Source organism: Drosophila obscura, unplaced genomic scaffold, assembly GCF_018151105.1.
Source record: "Drosophila obscura isolate BZ-5 IFL unplaced genomic scaffold, ASM1815110v1 contig_73, whole genome shotgun sequence".
NCBI lineage: Eukaryota > Metazoa > Arthropoda > Insecta > Diptera > Drosophilidae > Drosophila > Drosophila obscura.
In genome coordinates, this window is record NW_024542865.1 from 1953982 (window position 1) to 1972260 (window position 18279).

An 18279-nucleotide genomic window follows, 5' to 3' on the forward strand; every position below is an offset into this window, starting at 1 on the left:
ACCGATATTTATCGGTGCAGTGTTTGAATTTAAATTTAAATTATAAATAGAAACTTTTGTTGAGCGTTTAATGTGCCGTTTAATTTCCGTCGCATTCCACTTTGCTTGACGTCTGGATATAAAGCTTATGGGGTAAAGCAAAGCAGGCAGTGTCAAAAGTGTTCACGAGCTGGATGGATATGGATGTTGCTTGCACAATTCAAGCCCGGAAAATTCTGTACTTCTATTCCAACGATTTCTCGTTCCTTGGATGCAATTCTCCGACTGAATGACTGGATTATTAACAGAACAGCCATAACGATTATCGCCGAGGTAAGTGCAGAAAACACACAACAGAATTTTAGCTTGTGGTTCGCATAATGGAAATACTCTCTGCGCGAAAGAAGACAAGTGTAGGTGGTATATAGTATATAAGTAAATTAAATTAAGATTAGATCAAAATTAGTGAGTGGAGTGGCTGCTGAAAAGAAAGACAGGGACAGGGACAGAGCAACAGAGCAACGGACACACAGCAAAGTAACAAAAGCAAGTTGCTTATTGTACGAGTATTATCTATGGAAATCTTAGTTGAATCCAATTCGATTGGGGCTTTAATTTCGGTATTTTGTTACATAAATCGATCCAGCATTCGGCCACGCAAAAAACTTGCTAAATAAATATGAAAATGATTACTTAAGGAATAAGCATCAGTCTCAGGTGCGCCAGGCATTCAGATTGATATCGGGCAGACTGGGATCATCGCAGCCAATCATTTGGTTGCTGCAACAACAACAACAACAACAACAAAAGATGTCAAATTGTGAGTTAAACTTGGAAATGCTGCAATCGCTTACCCTGGATGATCTGCACGAACAAAGGCGGCCAGGGGCACTGCCTGCAGCGTTAGGCGATCGGCATTGTCGCATATGAGGCGAGCCATCGTTGTCTTGCGTATCTCCTGCAGCTGGCTGGGCGTAAAGGCGCCCGGATTGATGGCCGCATCGTACTCGTAGTAGTAGCGATCGCCGTGCTTGAAGCGCGCAAACTGATCGGCAATGATCTCGGCAAAGGTAACGCCCACAATGCCGCCCTCAACGGCCTTCTCCAGTAGGCCACCAACCCACAAATCAATGTCATCGGGTGTCCTATAAACGCGCGCCAATTTCTGTCCAATCTGTTGTGTGTGGGAAGGGGGTTACAAATGGAATAATCTCAAAGCTGACAGCAGCTCGTACCTCGCTGGGAAACTGATCGAAAGTCTTTAGCTTGGGTGCGCCCATCAGCTCCAGATAGTCGTTGTAGCAGCGCAAGCCCTGATCGCGTCCACGCTGTATATTGATGGCGGCCAGGTCCAGGCCAAAGGGATTATCACCGCGGAACAGGAAGCGACTGAGCTGCTCCAGAGTCACGGGATGGATGAGTGGCAAGGACGGGATAGGTATGGATATTAAGTGTACTTACGCCCTGGGTAATGGAGCTGTCTATCTGCTGCATGGGCTGGCTGTAGAGCGTGCGCAGCATGTCGTCGTAGAACTCACGCTTGCGCATGCGCGACGGATTGAACATCACATCCGGTATATTGATCACTTCATCGATATGGCCATGCTCCCCCCGTATATGGAACTTTCCATCGACACTGGACATGGGGGGGGAGGGAATTGTCAATAGGAATATTATCATATAATCGGAATGGAAACCCACCTGGAATGTCCCATGCGATAGGCGGCACCTGAAAATTCATTGGTTATGGCCGGATTCACGTCCGGACTGTAGTCATGCGCATAGCCCTGATGCTGGGGCACCAGTCGGAAGCGCTTCATCTGCTGCGGCCCGATGATAATCGGCAGGAACTCGTTGTAGGTGATGTGCTGCACCTCGGCAATGACGATGCGGCGTGCCTCCTGGAAGAGCCACTCATCGCTGGCCGACGGATTGATCTGCGCCAGTGTGTCGGCCACGCGATTGTGCTCGCGTGCGAAGAGTATTTGCAGGGTTATCAGCGATATGATTTGATTGGTGCGTCCATCACCTGCAGAGCCCACATTAGCCACATTAGCCGCCACGCGTGTACACAGGGATTGGAGCGAATGTATTTACCCGATTTAAAGCACGACTTTCCGGCCTCCTCGCTGGGACAGGCCTTCTTGTCGCTCGTCAGCGGCAGCAGATCCCGTCCGAAATCGTTTAGCATGCGCAGGCGGCCGCCTCGGAATGATCTCAGTTCACGGGCTGCCTCCTGGCTGGAGCCGTACACCGGCGAGAGGTCCACAAAGTGCGTCACCTTGCTCATTTGCTTGCCATAGCCCAGCTGGCAGTCGGGATTGGGCACAAGGGAGAGCCTCACCAAGTTCAGGCAGCGCACGCCGAAGGCACCGTAAAACTCATCCTCCGGATCCACGGCTATTGGCATGCAGGCAAAGTGGCTCTGCTGCGGATTCAATGCCAGTTTGCCACCAGGAGAACAGCACTGCACCAGATCCCCGTCCTCGAGACGCACCGTGGAGGTCTGCGAGACGTCGTGTGCCTGCAAAAAGGGAAGTGGATGCATTCCAATCTCTTGCCAGAAGCTTCTGGTGCTACACAAACCAAAACCTGTCCGAACTGCATCACTAAAAGATTGTACTTGGGATGGGGACGATCGACATCGGCCAGAAGGATGCGCGAGATCTTGCGGGCTCCCAGCAGGGGAGTGCCATCGGTCGAGTGGGCGCGCGGATTCCAGATGCCATCCTCGTAGGCCGGCGGCAGCATACGCTCCAGCGGCTGGCCGGCAGCGCCCCAATGCGACCGAGCTGGCAACGGATTGTTGCAAGTGCCGTCGTGGCTGCGATACACGGATCGGATGTCCCGACAGACCACCGGAGCCCGGCAGTGCTGGGCCAGCGGCGTCTCTGTGAACTTGACCGGTACGTTGTTGGTGATGATGTCGTCCACGGGCACCTGCTCCTTCTTGCTGAAGAGCTGTGTGGTGAAGACCTGCTCGAGGGCATTGTTGGACAGCGCAAAGTTATGCAGATCCTCCTTGGCCGTGGAGTGGAAGACAATGCCGTGACTGAAGTCGGGCAGACCCCGACGAACGGGTATCTGGGCCACGCCATGCATCAGATGCTCAAAGTTTCGCCGGGCCTCGTCCAGTACGGCGGGCGACAGAAAGCTGGGGAAATCCGCGCGACGCTCCTTGCTGGCCGAGCGCGGAGCGGTGTGGTTCTGGCCCGTCTGGCAGCAGTAGCCAAATTTGCCGGCTGGTAGATCGCAAATTTGCGGCTTCTCATGGCTTTCCATGCGGACATGGCTTGGACATTGGATTTGTGGCACGCAAATCACACCGGTACATGGGAGACATTTTTTGAGCAGTCCGCTGGTGGCTAGAAAGAGATGCAGGGTACAGATAACCGTAAACATAGCTGTGCACGAATGCGCTAGAACGGGATGACACTATTGTCACAAAATAACCGTTCATCGGTAGCCATTATGAAAATCGAAGCTCGGACAAAAAAATTAAATCCACAAATATTAGTCACTACTTAAATAGGAGATTAACCACTTACCTGTACTTGTTTTTGTAGCCTCACTTGTAGCAGGAGACTCGGGTGCCAACGTGTGCTGATGATCACCTTCCAAATCGTTGCGGTTCTGTCGTGCAGAAAAAGCGGCTGCTGCTGAACTCTCGAATTGAGCCACCAATAAAAAATGCCACAAAAGCAAAGAAACACACAATAAGCGACACATTTTTCCAACTGATTAACAATTAAAAGTGCAATTAAAAATTAAAAATTAATTTCATTTCTGATCTCAATGAGCGCGAAGATTAAATGTAGAGCTGCATGTAAGAACAGTTACTATTCGAATGAGTGTGTGCGAGAATGTGTGTTGGTGTTATATTCCACGATTTGTATATTCGACTTGGAATTACTAGCTAGCTAGCACCCTCAACACTGATCCTATAATTTTTTCCGATAGGTTAATTATTTTTTTACAAGTTTGGCAAACTTTGAGGACTCTTTCTTATGTGATTTTTTATATGTCCACAAAAAAGGGTCACCATAAAATAGAATCATAAAACGTAAGTGGGAATAAAATGTAACGTAGGAAATGGAGTATTACGTCATTGACGGTATTTTTTTAACATAATAAGGTATATTTCTGAGGGTCAGACGGTATATTTGATCCGTAGTCCGCGGTCACATTGTCTGCAATTTTTCAGTCGTAATTCAAAAGCAGCATGACCGTTTATGGAATAAATAGAGGGGTGTTAAGTGGGTTAAGTCTCGTTTGATCGCCGGATTGCCCTGGTTTTTTATGGTATGGTATTTAAATGGTATTTCTCGAAACTTAAATGGTATTTAATGGTATTTATTTTTTTGCCGGATGGTATTTTTTATCGTTATCGTCACGGTCACGCTGTCTGCAATTTTTCTGTCGTTTTTTGTTGTAATTCGAAAGGAAAACCCATGGAAAACGCATAAAACACGCATGAAAAACGAATAAAAATTGTGAAAATTCAACAGTGACGTTGGCAGCCGTAACAATCAATAGATTGCAACGAGCAAACGTTTCTCGAAAGAACTCACTGTGCGTGTGAGTGCGTGCGTGCGCTCTTGTGTGTGTGTGTGTGCGTGTGTGTGTGTTTGTGTGTACCTCGGAGTGCGGTGTGTGCATAAAAAGGCATAGCAACCCACTGCCCCCGGGACGGACAAGCGGGGAGGCACACAGTCGTCGTCTTCGGTTCGATTCGCAGAAGCAACGAAAGTGAGCGAGAACCAGAAATTGTGAGTGCGCTTATAAGGATATATAGCGAAAACTGAACAGCAGATTGATAAAAACGCAGGCCAGTGACAGAGCCAGAGCCAGCGACATTGCTAGCCAATAGAGAAAAGAAAGAGAGAGGGCGTAAAAGCAGTAGCAGTGGCAGCAGCAACAACTGTAATTTTCCATTAATTTTTGGGGCGGATTGTGATTCCATTGCTGTTGAAATGTGGAGAGAAAAAATTGCATTTGAAAACTTCGTTTTTGATGAACATGTGTATGCATACACGAGTGCGTGTACGTATGAATCTGTGTGTGTGTGTGTGTATGTGCTAAACTTGAAATCCAACGCAATCGCAGCGTAAGAGAGAGGGAGAGAACAGAATAGAACTCGTCAAGGTAAAGCAGAAAAAAATGTGTGTGAAAAATTCCAACGGAATTACGCGAGAGGGAGCGTTGAGCAGAGGTGCTTTTAGCTTATTCTACGTTTGTTGCTTCTACTATTTGAGTGTCTTCCGTGTTTGGGTGTTTGAATGAAATTTAAAATATGTTTTAATTGATTTTTTACTTGATTTGTGCTAAAAATATAATTGCATAAATTAAATGTTTACATTGGGCCGCCTAGCTGTAGTTGGCAGTGCTGTATAACAAAATGTCTGATTTAGTTGCAGCGCCACCTACCGCCTACACATATCGATAAGAGCGCATGTGGCCATCCCATCACACAAGCATTTGGGTGCAATAAATTAAATGTTAAATAATTTGAACTACAATTCGGGGCAGGGAGAATGAGAATATGAGGCAATGCTGCTGCATACAATTTAGGCCCGCATTTCTGCCGGGGCACACAAGTATTAATTCATCTCGCTCTGCCGCTTCTGGTATGTGTTATCTCGCTTCAGCAACTTAGTCAACACTGGATTTGACCAGCAGCAAGAAAGTGTTAATTTGCCAAAATTGTGTGTGTATGTGTGTTGGCCTGAACTGGTCGTTTACGGTGCATCCACGGATTTAAAAATCAAAGTTTTCCCATAAATGAAAATTTGTTTCGCACATGGAGTGACAGTGAAAATTAGCGCAAGACAAGTTTTTAAAATGTGTGTGTTTCGATGGTGTGGCTTTTGTGTGCGTCGTTCATAGGCTTTAACATAATTAGCGGGGTTTTTTCCATTTGTATTTTTTTTTTTTTGCATAATCGAAGCCGCTTTTCTCTACATATGCATATGTGTGGTGGCATGCGCTGCCTCCCCCCCCACCCCCCTCTCTCGTTCGAGAACCACCTTTTGGCAGTCATACAACGGCCACCTGTACGCCCTTGCACGAGAAAACACCAATACACATATGCATAGAGTAGTTGTGCTTTTTGTGTGTGGGGTGTGGGTTGTGTGCGTATGTGAGTGTGTACATCCATCGATATAATATAGTTTTTTTTTTTTTTGTTTTTTGACGAGAGTCTCGTGAGCAATTGCTCTATGACTGGCTTTACCCAAATTGTTATCGCTCTAGCGAATTATTGTATTATTTGAGTGCTGCTGCTTGCTGTTGATGGCCCATTTTTTTTAGTAGTTTATTTTTTATTTTTTGGTCTGTTTTTCCCATGTGCATGTTCATGTGAGTAGTGTGTGTGTGTGTGTGTGTGTGTGTTCGTGTTGGACATTCGGAGAGTGAGAGAGAGAGAGAGAGAGAGTGGTGTGTATGTTTTTGCGCTCTGAAAAACAATTTTCGCCTGGCGCCTGGTGATGAACGCTTCAGCTGCATTTCGCTGCAGCAACCAGTGATGACGCCGAATAGATAGGACCGGGGTGGGTACCGCCGCGCCGTTTTCTATTTGTAGAAAAGAGCGCATCATTCGAAGAAATGCCTGGTGGCCATTAGGCGCTTTCCATTTGTCTGTCTGTCTGGCAGGCAGGCAGGCAGGCGCATGCAATCATTATGGTTTTGGAAGAGCAGTTGTCCATTTAGTGCACTGCACTCACAACAGATTTGCAATAGGCAAACAAATACAACCGTTTTTAGAACAGCCACTTTGGCGGTAGAACTATTCAGTAGTTGCTCATCTCTATCAGCTGTCGCGATAGCACACACACACACACACACACCCAACACACACATGGGCCCGAAGCACAGTTATGCGCATAACAGGTGGCAACGCTCCAGTGGCTGTCCTTTGGCCTTTTTGCAGCCCCCTGATTTTCTAGAAAGAAAACTAAGAGTCGGGCATACATTGCCGGATAAAACTCAAATAAATTGTGTCTGTTTTCATTGCAGTTCCTTGCCACGACGGGAGCAGTGATTTCCAGTTCTTTCCAAATGGAAATCTGATATTCTCCATCCTCCAGAAGAAGTAAAGGATTATCCGCAGAGTCCGGATACGAAGGAAGAGGGAGACAGCAAACGATTCTCATATTGCAGAAAATACACACACTATTTTTGTTCTGCATCCCAGATATCAGATCGGTAGGTCCTTCAATAGAGAAAGAGAGAGAGAGAGAGAGAGTGATAACGATCGCTCCCCTCGGCTTACACAAAACAAAAACAAAACAAAAAAAACAACATCCCAGCCAACAACAATCGTGTGCATCTGAATTTGAATGGATCCATTTGTTGGCTGGTTTCAGAAGGAACAGGAGGGTCCATCGCTGCGCACATGGTTAAAGATTTGGGAGACGAATGCCCAGGAAATGGGAGCATTGCTTGATCAGCAGCTACAGCTGGCGATCAACAACGGTGGGGGAGGAGGAGGAGGAGGCAGCACCAATCTAGGAGGCACCAAAATCAACAGCAGCAGCAGCAGCACTAACACCACCACAAACAGCACCAACACAACCACAGCCACAAGTAGCAGTAACACCAACGACACTAACAACTGCAACAGTAGCAGCAGCAGCAACGGCAAGGCATTTCTGTCGCGACCCGCCGCCGCCGCCACCACCACCACCACCGCCACCGCCACCGCCACCGCCAGCACCACCACCAGCAGTACGCTAAGTCGCGTGCTCAACTTTCGTGCGGATTCACTTGAAATCCTGCCTCAAATCAACGGCAACAACAGCAGCCCTGCTGCGCCTGAAGACAACAACTCCAATAGCAGCTCCAGCAGCAGCAGCAGCAGCTCCAGCAGTAGCTCAAGCAGCAGTAACTCAAGCAACAGTGGTGCCAGCCCCGAGGCAGTTGCAAACGCAACAAACAGCAGTATAGCCGCAACAACAGCGGCTGCAGGTGTAGCTGCAGGTGTAGCTGCAGGTGTAGGTGTAGGTGCAGCTGAAGCAACAGTTGCAACCACTAGCACCAGCAATAGCACAACGAGTACTACAGCTAGCAGTACTAGCAACACTCCTGCAACAACGACGACGACGACCACTACCACAGCAGCAGGAACAACTGTAGCAACATCAACTGTATCGACTGTAGCAACTGTAGCAGGCGGCATCATGAATGACACGACAAACCAAAGCAACCGCACAAACATCATTTATTACAATCCGTCACGTAAGAAACGTCCAGAGAACAACAAAGTTGGTGTCACACATTATTATATGAACAATCACATGGCAATGATAGCCAAATACAAGGGCGAACCCTGGCGCAAACCGGACTATCCCTATGGCGATGGTGTCGTTGGGCTGCACGAAGAAATTGAGCATTTCTATCAGTATGTGCTGCCCACGCCCTGTGAGCATGCCATACGCAATGAGGTTGTGAAGCGGATCGAGAATGTGGTGCATAGCATTTGGCCACAGGCGGTTGTCGAGATCTTTGGCTCATTTCGCACTGGACTCTTTCTGCCCACCTCTGATATTGATCTCGTTGTCTTGGGTGAGTGTCTGTCTGGCCCTGGGTCATTCCTTGGTGTCTGTCTGTCTGTCCTTTATCTGCTACTGATACTGATTGTTATTGTGGATTTCTGCTTGCAGGTCTGTGGGATAAATTGCCACTGAGAACACTGGAATATGAGCTGGTGAATCGGGGCATTGCAGAGGCATGCACGGTCCGTGTCTTGGACAAGGCATCGGTGCCGATCATCAAGCTGACGGATCGTGAGACTCAGGTGAAGGTCGACATATCGTTCAATATGCAATCGGGCGTCCAGTCCGCGGAGCTCATTAAAAAGTTCAAGCGCGACTATCCGGTGCTGGGGAAGCTGGTGCTGGTGCTCAAGCAGTTCCTACTGCTGCGTGATCTCAATGAGGTGTTCACCGGCGGCATCTCATCCTATTCGCTGATCCTCATGTGCATCAGCTTCCTGCAGCTGCATCCGCGAGGCATCTACCACGACACCACCAATTTGGGCGTACTGCTGCTCGAGTTCTTTGAGCTCTATGGCCGGCGTTTCAATTACATGCGCATTGGCATCTCGATCAAGAACGGTGGTCGCTACATGGCCAAGGATGAGCTGCAGCGGGACATGGTCGATGGCCATCGACCGTCGCTGCTGTGCATCGAGGATCCGCTGACGCCCGGCAATGATATTGGACGCAGCAGCTATGGCGTGTTCCATGTCCAGCAGGCGTTCAGGTGCGCCTACCGTGTCCTCGCACTCGCCGTCAGTCCACTCAATCTCTTGGGCATCGATCCGCGCACCGATTCAGTGCTGGGTAAGTCTCAGTCCTTCGATCCGTTTGCTGAGCGATGCCTCCCCCTAATCGCATTTTTCGTTTGCCTTCCTTTCCTTTCGTTCCATCCCGCAAAGGTCGCATTATCCACATAACCGACGATGTCATCGACTATCGCGAATGGATACGCGAGAATTTTGAACATCTGCTGCTAGTGGATCGCATTTCCCCAATGCCGCCCGGCGGCTATACCCCAAATGGAACCAAATATGTGATTATGCCCTCCGGCACAATGGTCCAACAGATCTATCATCCGGTGCAGGTGCAAGCCCACGGCCATGCGGGGCATGGGCATGCGCATGCCCATCTCGGCCAGCCATATACGACGACGACGACGACAGCGGTGGCTGTGGCGGTGGCTGCCACCCAGCAGCAACAGCAACAGCACCAGCAATCGCAGCCGCCGACGCAACAGCAGCTGCACCAGCAGCAGCAGCAACAACAACAGCAGCAGCAGCAGCAGCAGCATCAACACCAGCAGCAGCAGCAGCAGGTGCGGCATCGGCGGGGCAGCACCTCATCCGGTGACGATTCCGAGGATAGCAAAGACTGTGAAATTGTGGAAGTGGCGCCAGCAGCTGGAAAAGGAACAGGAACAGCAATAGCATCGAATCCGAATGCGACAGCAGCAGCAGCTGGTTCCACGGTTGTGCCCATGGAGATTATCGATATAAGCTCATCCCCCCCGCCCAATGGCCGGGGTGCCGCCACAGTGGTGCCTATTACGCTGGCCATGCCCATGCCGATGCCAGTGTCCGCCGTTGGCATGACGCTGCCAATTGTGGTGGCAACAGGAGCCAGCAGGAGTCACAGCAACACAAGCAGCAGTAGCAGCAGCAATATAAGCTGGAGCGGGAATGGCAATGGAAATGGAAGCCGGAGCCGAAGCAGCGGGAATGGAAATGGAAACGGAAACGGGAACAACAACAACAACAATAGCTCCTCAGCGGGCTCGTCGGTAATGCACACACCCACACGCCTAAATACATGATGAATGGTTGTCGCCGGCCTCCTCATGCAGCAGCCGCCGCAGCAGCAGCCGCAGCCGCAGCAGTTCACTGTCCAATTCAAACAGCAACAGCAGCCGCCGCAGCAGCAGCAGCCGCAGCATCAGGTTGCCGGCTATGCGAACATGCTGGCCGCAATTGCCGCCGCCGCTGCCGCCGGCGCCGCCCATCCAATCCAACATCAGAATCATTGTTTAATTCAGAATCCGAATCCAAATCAAAATCAAAATCAAAATCACCTGCGCCAATTGCGTGGTGGTGGAGTGGGGATTGGTATTGGTGGTACAGCAGCAGCAGCAGCAGCAGCAACTGCGGCCAGCATGATCAGCAGCCACCAGCATACATGTATAACCTCTTCATCACAACTACAACAGCCATCAGACATCAATGTGTCGTCCAACCACCAGCAGCAGCAGCAGCAGCAACACCAACACCAGCACCATCAACAGGAGGAGGAGGACGATCGCCATTCAACGGGAAGCAATGATGCCATAGCAGTAGTATCTATGTCGACCACACCGCCAAATGGAGGAGGTGGGCGGCACTACAACAATCAGCGCAACAACAACAACAACGGCAATAACAACAACAACAGCAACAACAGCTATTATCGCCAGCAGTTTTATGTACCGCCACCGATGCAGCAGCAGCAACAGCAGACGACGACGTTGAACAAAACCACCTATCAACATCACGGCAATAACAATAGCCATCATCAGCAACAACAGCAACAGCAGCAGCAGCATCGGCATCATCATCATCAGAGCCAGCAACAGCAGCACCAGAATCAGCATCAGAACCAACAACAGCAGCAGCAGCAGCGTACGCAGCATATGCGACAATCTGTGAATCGCTATCAAAAGCCAACGGCTGTTGCGGCTGTAGCAAGCAATAATAATAATAGCAACAGATTGCCGCCGCTGCGTGGCACTTTAGTGAACTCGTCGTCTGCTATATCAATCATTTCCATATCCTCCGAATCATCGGTGGCCAGCAGCAGTTCGTCCTCGTCTAATCGATCCGGAAAGAATCGTAATCAAAAGTCACGATAGGCCGAAATTTAGGGAGAAACCCATACACATACCACACACATACACACACCACACACACACACACATAGAACACCCATACAACAGAGACAGAGACGGACAGCAGTAGCAGACAAACCGCAAAGCAAAGCAAAAGCACAGCACAGCACAGCAGAGAGAGAGACAGAGATAGAATAGTAAGCGTAATGAGAGAACGATAGATAGTGTTAGAGAAGGATAGAGAAGAGAGTTAGCGTAAATATATATTTATTGAGTGTATTCAATATTCGTCGTATATTCCTCCTTTCTCACGCGTACCCGTACTTCAAATGTTCTGCATTTTTCGAATTAAAAACAAATACTATATATATAAATATATATATATATATATTCTCAACGTAAGGTAAAAACGAAAGTCTGTAAACCCCCCCGCCCATAGAACCGATGTGTCCCTCTCCTCCGCCTTCTGCACTCTCCTAGGAGTGTATATCCTTACTGCTGTCTCGCTTGGGGTTGCGAGCACGCGCCTGCTCACTCCTAAAAACTAGACTTAGGAAAACAGAACAAAAACAAAACAAAAAACACAACAACTTTTGCCTACTCATTGCGCTAAATGTATTTCATTTTGTTTCTAAAATAATATGAAAGCTGAAAGGCAAACAAAAAAAAAAAACAACAAAACAAAACAAAACCAATTTATATATAGACGGAGATATATGTGTTAAGAGTGCTTGAGGAGGATTCAAACCGTAGATGTAGGATGATCCTAAGATGAAGAAGCGAAAATGAATTATGAAATTAGCCCGTATATCCATCAATGTGAATATATATATACATCTTGTATCTATATATAGTAATATATCTTATATATAAAGCAAACTTAGGCCGTTTTCATTAAATAATATTTTTTTTTTACATATATAATATAAATATAGTATATATATATATATTATACACACATATTAATAATATAGATTATAAATGTTTAGAATCCCCTTCTTTTTCCCCCCTCCGCCCCCCACCACACTCCCAAAAACACTCACATGTGCGCGCATACGATCTTTGTAAATGATATATGTACTATATCTTTTGTAAACCTGAGAATGCTCTGCAGCAAAAATAACCCCCATTCTCCAGCAACCCTCCCCCCGGATATCATGCGCTCATGCTATTTATTATTAAGTGCGCAAAACTGTACAAACAAAACAAAACAAAACAAAACAAAAAAAGCCGTCTTAAAACTAAACCCTAAATCTAAGATCTAAATCCATGCTAAAATCAACAAAATCTAATTCGTAAATCTAAATTCTGTACACTCCCCCCCGCCCTACACACACACTTCTTAGCTTGTATCGTATTACTTCAAAATGTGTTTTTTGATGATTTTGATGGAAGTCTTGCTTACCTATTACCTATTACTTACACAAAACACACATACTGTAAATGTTTTTATGATTATTATTACTATGATGCTGATTGCTAGTTTTTATAATTATTATGCTATGTTCTAAGGATAGTAAACAATATTGTAGCCTGTATGAACACACAATGCCCCGCCCCCCGCCCTCGCCCTAAACCCTAGAAAAAACAAATGCAAGTGTGTTTTAAAACAAAACTAACAACAACAAAAAAAAAAAACTTAAACACACAAAAAGAAAAAAAAACCCAAAAAACGACACAAAAAAAAGAAACAAACAAAACCCACAAAAGAAACGAAAAAATTTGTGTACAATTATTTATTATATTTATTATTGCAAAAGTGCATTACGCATAGAGATTCCTGCCATTTGTTACATTGTAAATTCTATGTTTTTTTTTTTCTTTCTAATTATATATTTAGTTCTTGCTCTCCCGCTACCTCCGCCACTGGCTTGGCTTTACCCATACCCGATCATCCCCTCTCTATACGCACTGCCATTTTGAGAAAGGTTTTTAAAACTAAAGCGAAGAGACATGAGTGAAGAGATGAACATTTAGAGACTTTGTACATGTATAACATTTTAGGCTGTTCTTCTTTCCATCTGTAAGGGAAAACAAACTACCAAAACAAAAACAAAACAAAAAAACTCTAAAACTGTACCCGATATGTAAAAAGAAAATCTACGAGAAAAGCGCAGAATATCTACGAGATTATGTAACGCGAATGAGAATTTAAATGTTTCCTTTCGCGCGCGTCAATCGTTCGATTCGATTGTGATAGCTAATCGGTCGGTGTCTGGTAATCGATGTTGTGTTGACTGTTGTCCAGTGTTGGCTAATGTCGCAAATAACCGTCGTCGCCTCTCCTCTCCATTCACAGAATGCTGCTGACGATCATTACAACAAAACCAATAAGCTTGCGCAGCTGACAGACAGACAGAAAGAGAGAGAGATTGAGCTTTGAAGCCCACCTACACATAGACACACGCATACTGCTGCACCCACACACACAAACACACACACATAGACAGACAGACAGACAGGACAGGCAGACTTAATACGAAAATGTAACGGTAAAAGCAAAGGCCGGAGAGCAAGAAAGATAGAGAACGAGTGAGTGAGTGAGTGAGAGAGTGAGAGAGAGGAAGGAAGAGCTAAGTAAATGTTTAAGAATTATTAAATTTATGCACTCGTCTGTTGAATATTTATATGTATGTATGTAGTTACCTACTATTAACTAAATATAAAGATATACAATATTTATATTCATGACTTGTGAATTAATATATATATATATATATATGTATATGTATGTGTGTGTGTAAAGCAAGTTGGACAAAATGTCTAGAATATATGTAGGCTAATTCTAAGGATTCTTAAACGGATAGCTACTTAGAATACACACGACATACACACAGAGAGACCCTACACACACAAAGACACATAACATTGCCTAATTGCGCATCAATATTAATGTTGAGGTTATGTCGTAGATTTTCCAATATCCAAATCGCTGTTTCAACTCCCCCCTCCCCCCTAGCCACGTAAGCACTGTAACTAACCAAAAACACACACACACACACACACACGCAACTCATTTCTTTTATCTCTGAATTGAATTCCATTCTACGTACATAGACCCTGGGTTTAACGCTTTATTCCCCACACTCTCTTTTATTCTGTATGCTCCTTTCCATATATGCATACACACACACACACACACACACACACACGCATATGCATCCTCAGTAAGAGTATTTGTGTGCCGTTGTTGTTACAAAACAAACGAAAAAAAAAAGAAAGAAAAAGAAAAAAAGGTAAAAATTGTGAACTCTTGAACATTTTTTTTCGTTTTGGGCGATATTAGGAGAGATACATAATGTACGTACGATTAACTAAAATACAGTGTTAAGATTGAAATGATTGAAACAAACTACATGCATATATGTATAGTATGTATGTATGTATGTATGTCTATGTATACAACATATTCAGTAGAAAATTCAAATAGATCTTAAGTCGAAAAAATCGTAAAGTTTAGCATAAAAGCATACAAATTAACTGATTGTATAATTAGCGGAACAGACAAAAAACAACAAATGAAGAAACAAAGTGAAACAGAAAAAGAAATGGAATGGAATCAGAAAACAATGAGAAAAATGATAATGAGAGCGATAGTCGATACGATTACGATTACGATTAAAAATGATACAAAAACAAAAACAGCGGATAATAAAAAGCCGGCTAAAACTATGCGATGCGTGCGCCTCGTCTCGAGTCCTTTCATGAATATTTTCTACCATTTGATGTAGGTAAATTTGAAGGTTTTCGGCTCGCTGGATTCGCAGACATAGAGCATCTGGATCTTGCAGTTGGCATCGTTGATCAATTCGCGAGTGGCGAACATATGGACACAGTTCTCGTTGCCCCCATAATTGTCCGGCATTTGCTTGGGCCCGTTCCAGGGTGCATAGGTCATCGGCCGGCCATTGGACAGCCAGTAGAAGGCACCCTCAGTGCCGAGATCATTGCCCGATACCCAAAAGTAATCGTTGTTCTGGAATCCTTTCGCCTTCATATACTTGATCAGCGCCTCCATCTCCGGCTTATCCTCGATGGCCGCCAAATGGGCGTTCATCATGCGACAGGCCCCGGCCGCCTGAAACCAATTCACCTTGTTCATCGGCTCGATATAGTAGTAGTTGTCCGCGATCCTCACAAACGGCGTAGTGTCAATCTCCGATGGAATGCCTGCAAGTAAATAATTGGGCGGATACGTTGGTAGATGCCATCTCTTCTTTAGATGCCATAGCCCCCCGCCGCTTACCATTGTACACCTCGGTGCGGTAGTTGGTGAAGATATTCACATCGGGCAGGTAGGCCCAGGCCAGGCTGCAGCCGCCCGCCAGGAGCAGCAAAAGCACCGCACCACCACACGAATTCCATTGAGAGCGACGCATCTTTAACCTTCTGAGTACGGAGCACGAATACTATCCTGACCAGCGCTCCAGTAGCTTTATAGGGGCGCAGCCCAGCTGGCTTGGCCAAAAACTACTGCACGGAAAACAGCTGAAAATACTTGAGGGAAAACAGTTCGAACAGAACAGAAACGTTTGGCCCTTATCACCAGCCGGCACGGCACTGCGCGGCACGGCACCCAGTCGTGGGCATTAGACGGCGTACCTTCCACAGAATACTTCCCACAAAAACGTTAAACGATCAATGGAGGGAGGAAGGAGTTCATCATCTGGTGCGAAATATTCTGTTTATTTTCTTAATGAATTAATAGATAAATAATTATAATTGATTGTGCAAGCTGCGCGGATTCAGATACAGATACTGATTCAGAGCGTTCCTCTCAGATCGAATTCGGGCGCAGGTCCTTGTGGCATTCGCTCGGGCCACACAATGCCCTCGATCCAGGACACAAAGCTGGATACGCGGGTGTACACAGAGGGCGGCCCGCTGGCACAGCCCTGGCCGAGCGATGTGATACCCACCACGTAGCCGATGGGTCCGTTCTGCATGATCAGCGGGCCCCCGGAGTCGCCCTGGCACGTGTCCCGCTGCCGTGTGACATCGCCAGCACACAGCTGCGTGGCCACCACGCCCAGCGAGAGAGTCTCGGCGGGATAGTGGATCTGGCACTGCTCGTTGTCCACATGCTGCAGGGGCACCTTCAGCAGCTGGGACGAGGAGAGGCCCGCAAAGCGCGTCTGGCCGTAGCCAATGGCGATCAGCTCCGGATCGGCCAGCTCATGCTCGCTCCACAAGCAGGTGGGACGCAGCGAAGGCGCCTGCAACTGGTCGTTCAGCTGCAGCTCCAGCAGGGCAATGTCATTGTACGCCGCAGTGGCATTGTACTCCGGATGGATGACAACGCGCTTGATGTTGAAATCCTCACCATCGGCCAGGGTTAGATTGTCGCCACCCAAGCGCACCTGGCTGGGCAGCGCGCTGCAAAGGAAACGGAAAGGTTTATTTGTATACATATTTCGGCGATCTTTGCCCTTATGTCTTGCATGATCTGATGATGGTCTTCTTACCCGCCAAAGTCGATGCAGTGGGCCGCCGTGAGTACGTATGTGGGTGAGATCAGGGCACCGCCGCAGCGATAGTAGATCCGCTCATCGAAATTGGAACGCCAGCCGAGGGCGGCCATGTAGGGGAACTCCCGGTAGGCTGTCGGCTTCCCCCCCACCACAGACACCACAAAGGTAATGTCGCGCTCGTTCAGCTGTATCACATTGTTGTAGTCATAGCACGCTGCCAAAGAGAGAGACAGACAGAGAGAGAGAGTGAGAGAGAGAGAGGAGTGTGTGGAGGGGGGATACACGAAAATCCAAGGTTTAGTCATGGTTAAGTGCTCGGCCTTAGAATGGCGAGTGGTACGGGGAATTTCTCACTCACCCAGCACGCTGGGGCGCTTCTTGGGAGACGTCAGCGGGGGCAGTGTGGGTCTCTCTGTTGTTGTTGTTGTTGTGTCGATCAGCGGCTGTTTATCCGGCTCACAGCAAATGTAGTGATCGAATTTAACAAAATAGCAGGTCTTGGGCGATTCCCGCTTGTCCAGCCAACGCTTCAGTGCCGGCGGGCAGTCCTGCATTAGCTTACAGCTGCCAGCCAGCTGCCTGGCATCGTCCAGGAAGCAGTCGTCAAAGGACTCCTTGGGAAAGATGATGCCGCGCTGCGACAGCGGACTGATGGCAGGCTTGGCCCCTACAAACAAAAGTACATGGAAAATTTCGATCTTCTGCAACAATATATGTACATATTTTCTCTATTCTGCATTACCTGCGGCGAATGGGAGCGGGAGCGGGAGCGGGAGCGGGAGCAGCAGCAACAGTACAGACAGGTTCATGTTCCTCCTTTCGTGCTCGCCAGCCAGACGCGTACTGCTTTTTGGGGGAACGGAACGATTCGGTCTGTGGCTGGATTGGATTTCTAATCGAGTGGAGCTGTCGGGCAGCAGCAGCAGCAGCAGCAGCAGCGGAAACCTGCCGGGCAACTTCCTCCACTTACTCTCCAGGTGCGGCACGAGCGCACGAGCGCTGAATTGCCTCCACCAGAAATAATTGCGCGTATTTAATAATTCCTGTATCTGTAGCATAAGTTTAATCGTCCAATGAGCTTGACTCTGTGACACACCATCCCATCTGGGGGTTTCGGATTCAATTTTGGGTGATAATGAACGGCGGCAGCGCGCTGCGACCGGTTCTCATTGATAGCGCATTGAACCTCCTGTCCTGGGTCAGATTTATTACGAATTGCTTTGGTTTTAGTTCGTATTTTGATCCAAACCGGCTGCGCTAGTTACTCAATGGAAGACCAGACCTTATCTATAGGTATCTTTACTCCAAAGTTATCCGTTGTGAAGTAACCTTTTCTGAGCCTTCTTCTTTTGTATCCAAATAAACCAATAAAAATCATGGAATTAGCATCTGTATATCCCGCGTATTGACTCCACAAATAAGTCGTTGATATGTA

At 47.1% G+C, this 18279-nt stretch overlaps 4 protein-coding genes across 4 annotated transcripts; 1 reads left to right on the plus strand and 3 right to left on the minus strand.

Moving 5' to 3' along the window:
• Nucleotides 1-536: 536 nt before the first annotated feature.
• LOC111065185 (chorion peroxidase) lies at nucleotides 537-3744 on the minus strand. Its single transcript, XM_022353216.2, has 8 exons — nucleotides 3528-3744; nucleotides 2566-3344; nucleotides 2077-2503; nucleotides 1681-2008; nucleotides 1441-1615; nucleotides 1215-1373; nucleotides 834-1153; nucleotides 537-759 (listed from the first exon to the last, which is right to left on the minus strand). The coding sequence occupies exons 1-8, from the start codon at nucleotides 3706-3708 to the stop codon at nucleotides 693-695; spliced, it is 2436 nt and encodes an 811-aa protein (XP_022208908.2). The 5' UTR covers nucleotides 3709-3744; the 3' UTR covers nucleotides 537-692.
• A 636-nt stretch (nucleotides 3745-4380) lies between these two features.
• LOC111065184 (non-canonical poly(A) RNA polymerase protein Trf4-1) lies at nucleotides 4381-11437 on the plus strand. Its single transcript, XM_041595446.1, has 5 exons — nucleotides 4381-4748; nucleotides 6994-8541; nucleotides 8640-9320; nucleotides 9416-10296; nucleotides 10432-11437. The coding sequence occupies exons 2-5, from the start codon at nucleotides 7317-7319 to the stop codon at nucleotides 11395-11397; spliced, it is 3753 nt and encodes a 1250-aa protein (XP_041451380.1). The 5' UTR covers nucleotides 4381-4748; nucleotides 6994-7316; the 3' UTR covers nucleotides 11398-11437.
• Nucleotides 11438-14918: 3481 nt separating this feature from the next.
• LOC111065187 (C-type lectin 37Da) lies at nucleotides 14919-15779 on the minus strand. Its single transcript, XM_022353217.2, has 2 exons — nucleotides 15620-15779; nucleotides 14919-15543 (listed from the first exon to the last, which is right to left on the minus strand). The coding sequence occupies exons 1-2, from the start codon at nucleotides 15750-15752 to the stop codon at nucleotides 15089-15091; spliced, it is 588 nt and encodes a 195-aa protein (XP_022208909.1). The 5' UTR covers nucleotides 15753-15779; the 3' UTR covers nucleotides 14919-15088.
• A 261-nt stretch (nucleotides 15780-16040) lies between these two features.
• Nucleotides 16041-18111, minus strand: LOC111064978 (serine protease snake). Its single transcript, XM_022352902.2, has 4 exons — nucleotides 17587-18111; nucleotides 17203-17511; nucleotides 16839-17058; nucleotides 16041-16749 (listed from the first exon to the last, which is right to left on the minus strand). The coding sequence occupies exons 1-4, from the start codon at nucleotides 17900-17902 to the stop codon at nucleotides 16137-16139; spliced, it is 1458 nt and encodes a 485-aa protein (XP_022208594.2). The 5' UTR covers nucleotides 17903-18111; the 3' UTR covers nucleotides 16041-16136.
• Nucleotides 18112-18279: the final 168 nt, after the last annotated feature.

Excerpts from the sequence above, each read along its gene's own strand:
- LOC111065185 (XM_022353216.2), bottom strand. The coding sequence starts at position 3,708 with ATGTGTCGCTTATTGTGTGTTTCTTTGCTTTTGTGGCATTTTTTATTG. Across the intron at positions 3,345-3,527 it reads GGCTACAAAAACAAGTACAG|CCACCAGCGGACTGCTCAAA; the intron begins GTAAGTGGTTAA and ends ATCTCTTTCTAG. Across the intron at positions 1,154-1,214 it reads TCGATCAGTTTCCCAGCGAG|ATTGGACAGAAATTGGCGCG; the intron begins GTACGAGCTGCT and ends CACACACAACAG.
- LOC111065184 (XM_041595446.1), top strand. The coding sequence starts at position 7,317 with ATGGATCCATTTGTTGGCTGGTTTCAGAAGGAACAGGAGGGTCCATCG. Across the intron at positions 8,542-8,639 it reads TATTGATCTCGTTGTCTTGG|GTCTGTGGGATAAATTGCCA; the intron begins GTGAGTGTCTGT and ends TTCTGCTTGCAG. Across the intron at positions 10,297-10,431 it reads GCTCCTCAGCGGGCTCGTCG|CAGCAGCAGCCGCAGCATCA; the intron begins GTAATGCACACA and ends CAGCCGCCGCAG.
- LOC111065187 (XM_022353217.2), bottom strand. The coding sequence starts at position 15,752 with ATGCGTCGCTCTCAATGGAATTCGTGTGGTGGTGCGGTGCTTTTGCTG. Across the intron at positions 15,544-15,619 it reads CCGCACCGAGGTGTACAATG|GCATTCCATCGGAGATTGAC; the intron begins GTAAGCGGCGGG and ends ATTTACTTGCAG.
- LOC111064978 (XM_022352902.2), bottom strand. The coding sequence starts at position 17,902 with ATGCTACAGATACAGGAATTATTAAATACGCGCAATTATTTCTGGTGG. Across the intron at positions 17,512-17,586 it reads CCCGCTCCCATTCGCCGCAG|GGGCCAAGCCTGCCATCAGT; the intron begins GTAATGCAGAAT and ends TTTTGTTTGTAG. Across the intron at positions 16,750-16,838 it reads CACTGCATCGACTTTGGCGG|CGCGCTGCCCAGCCAGGTGC; the intron begins GTAAGAAGACCA and ends TTTCCTTTGCAG.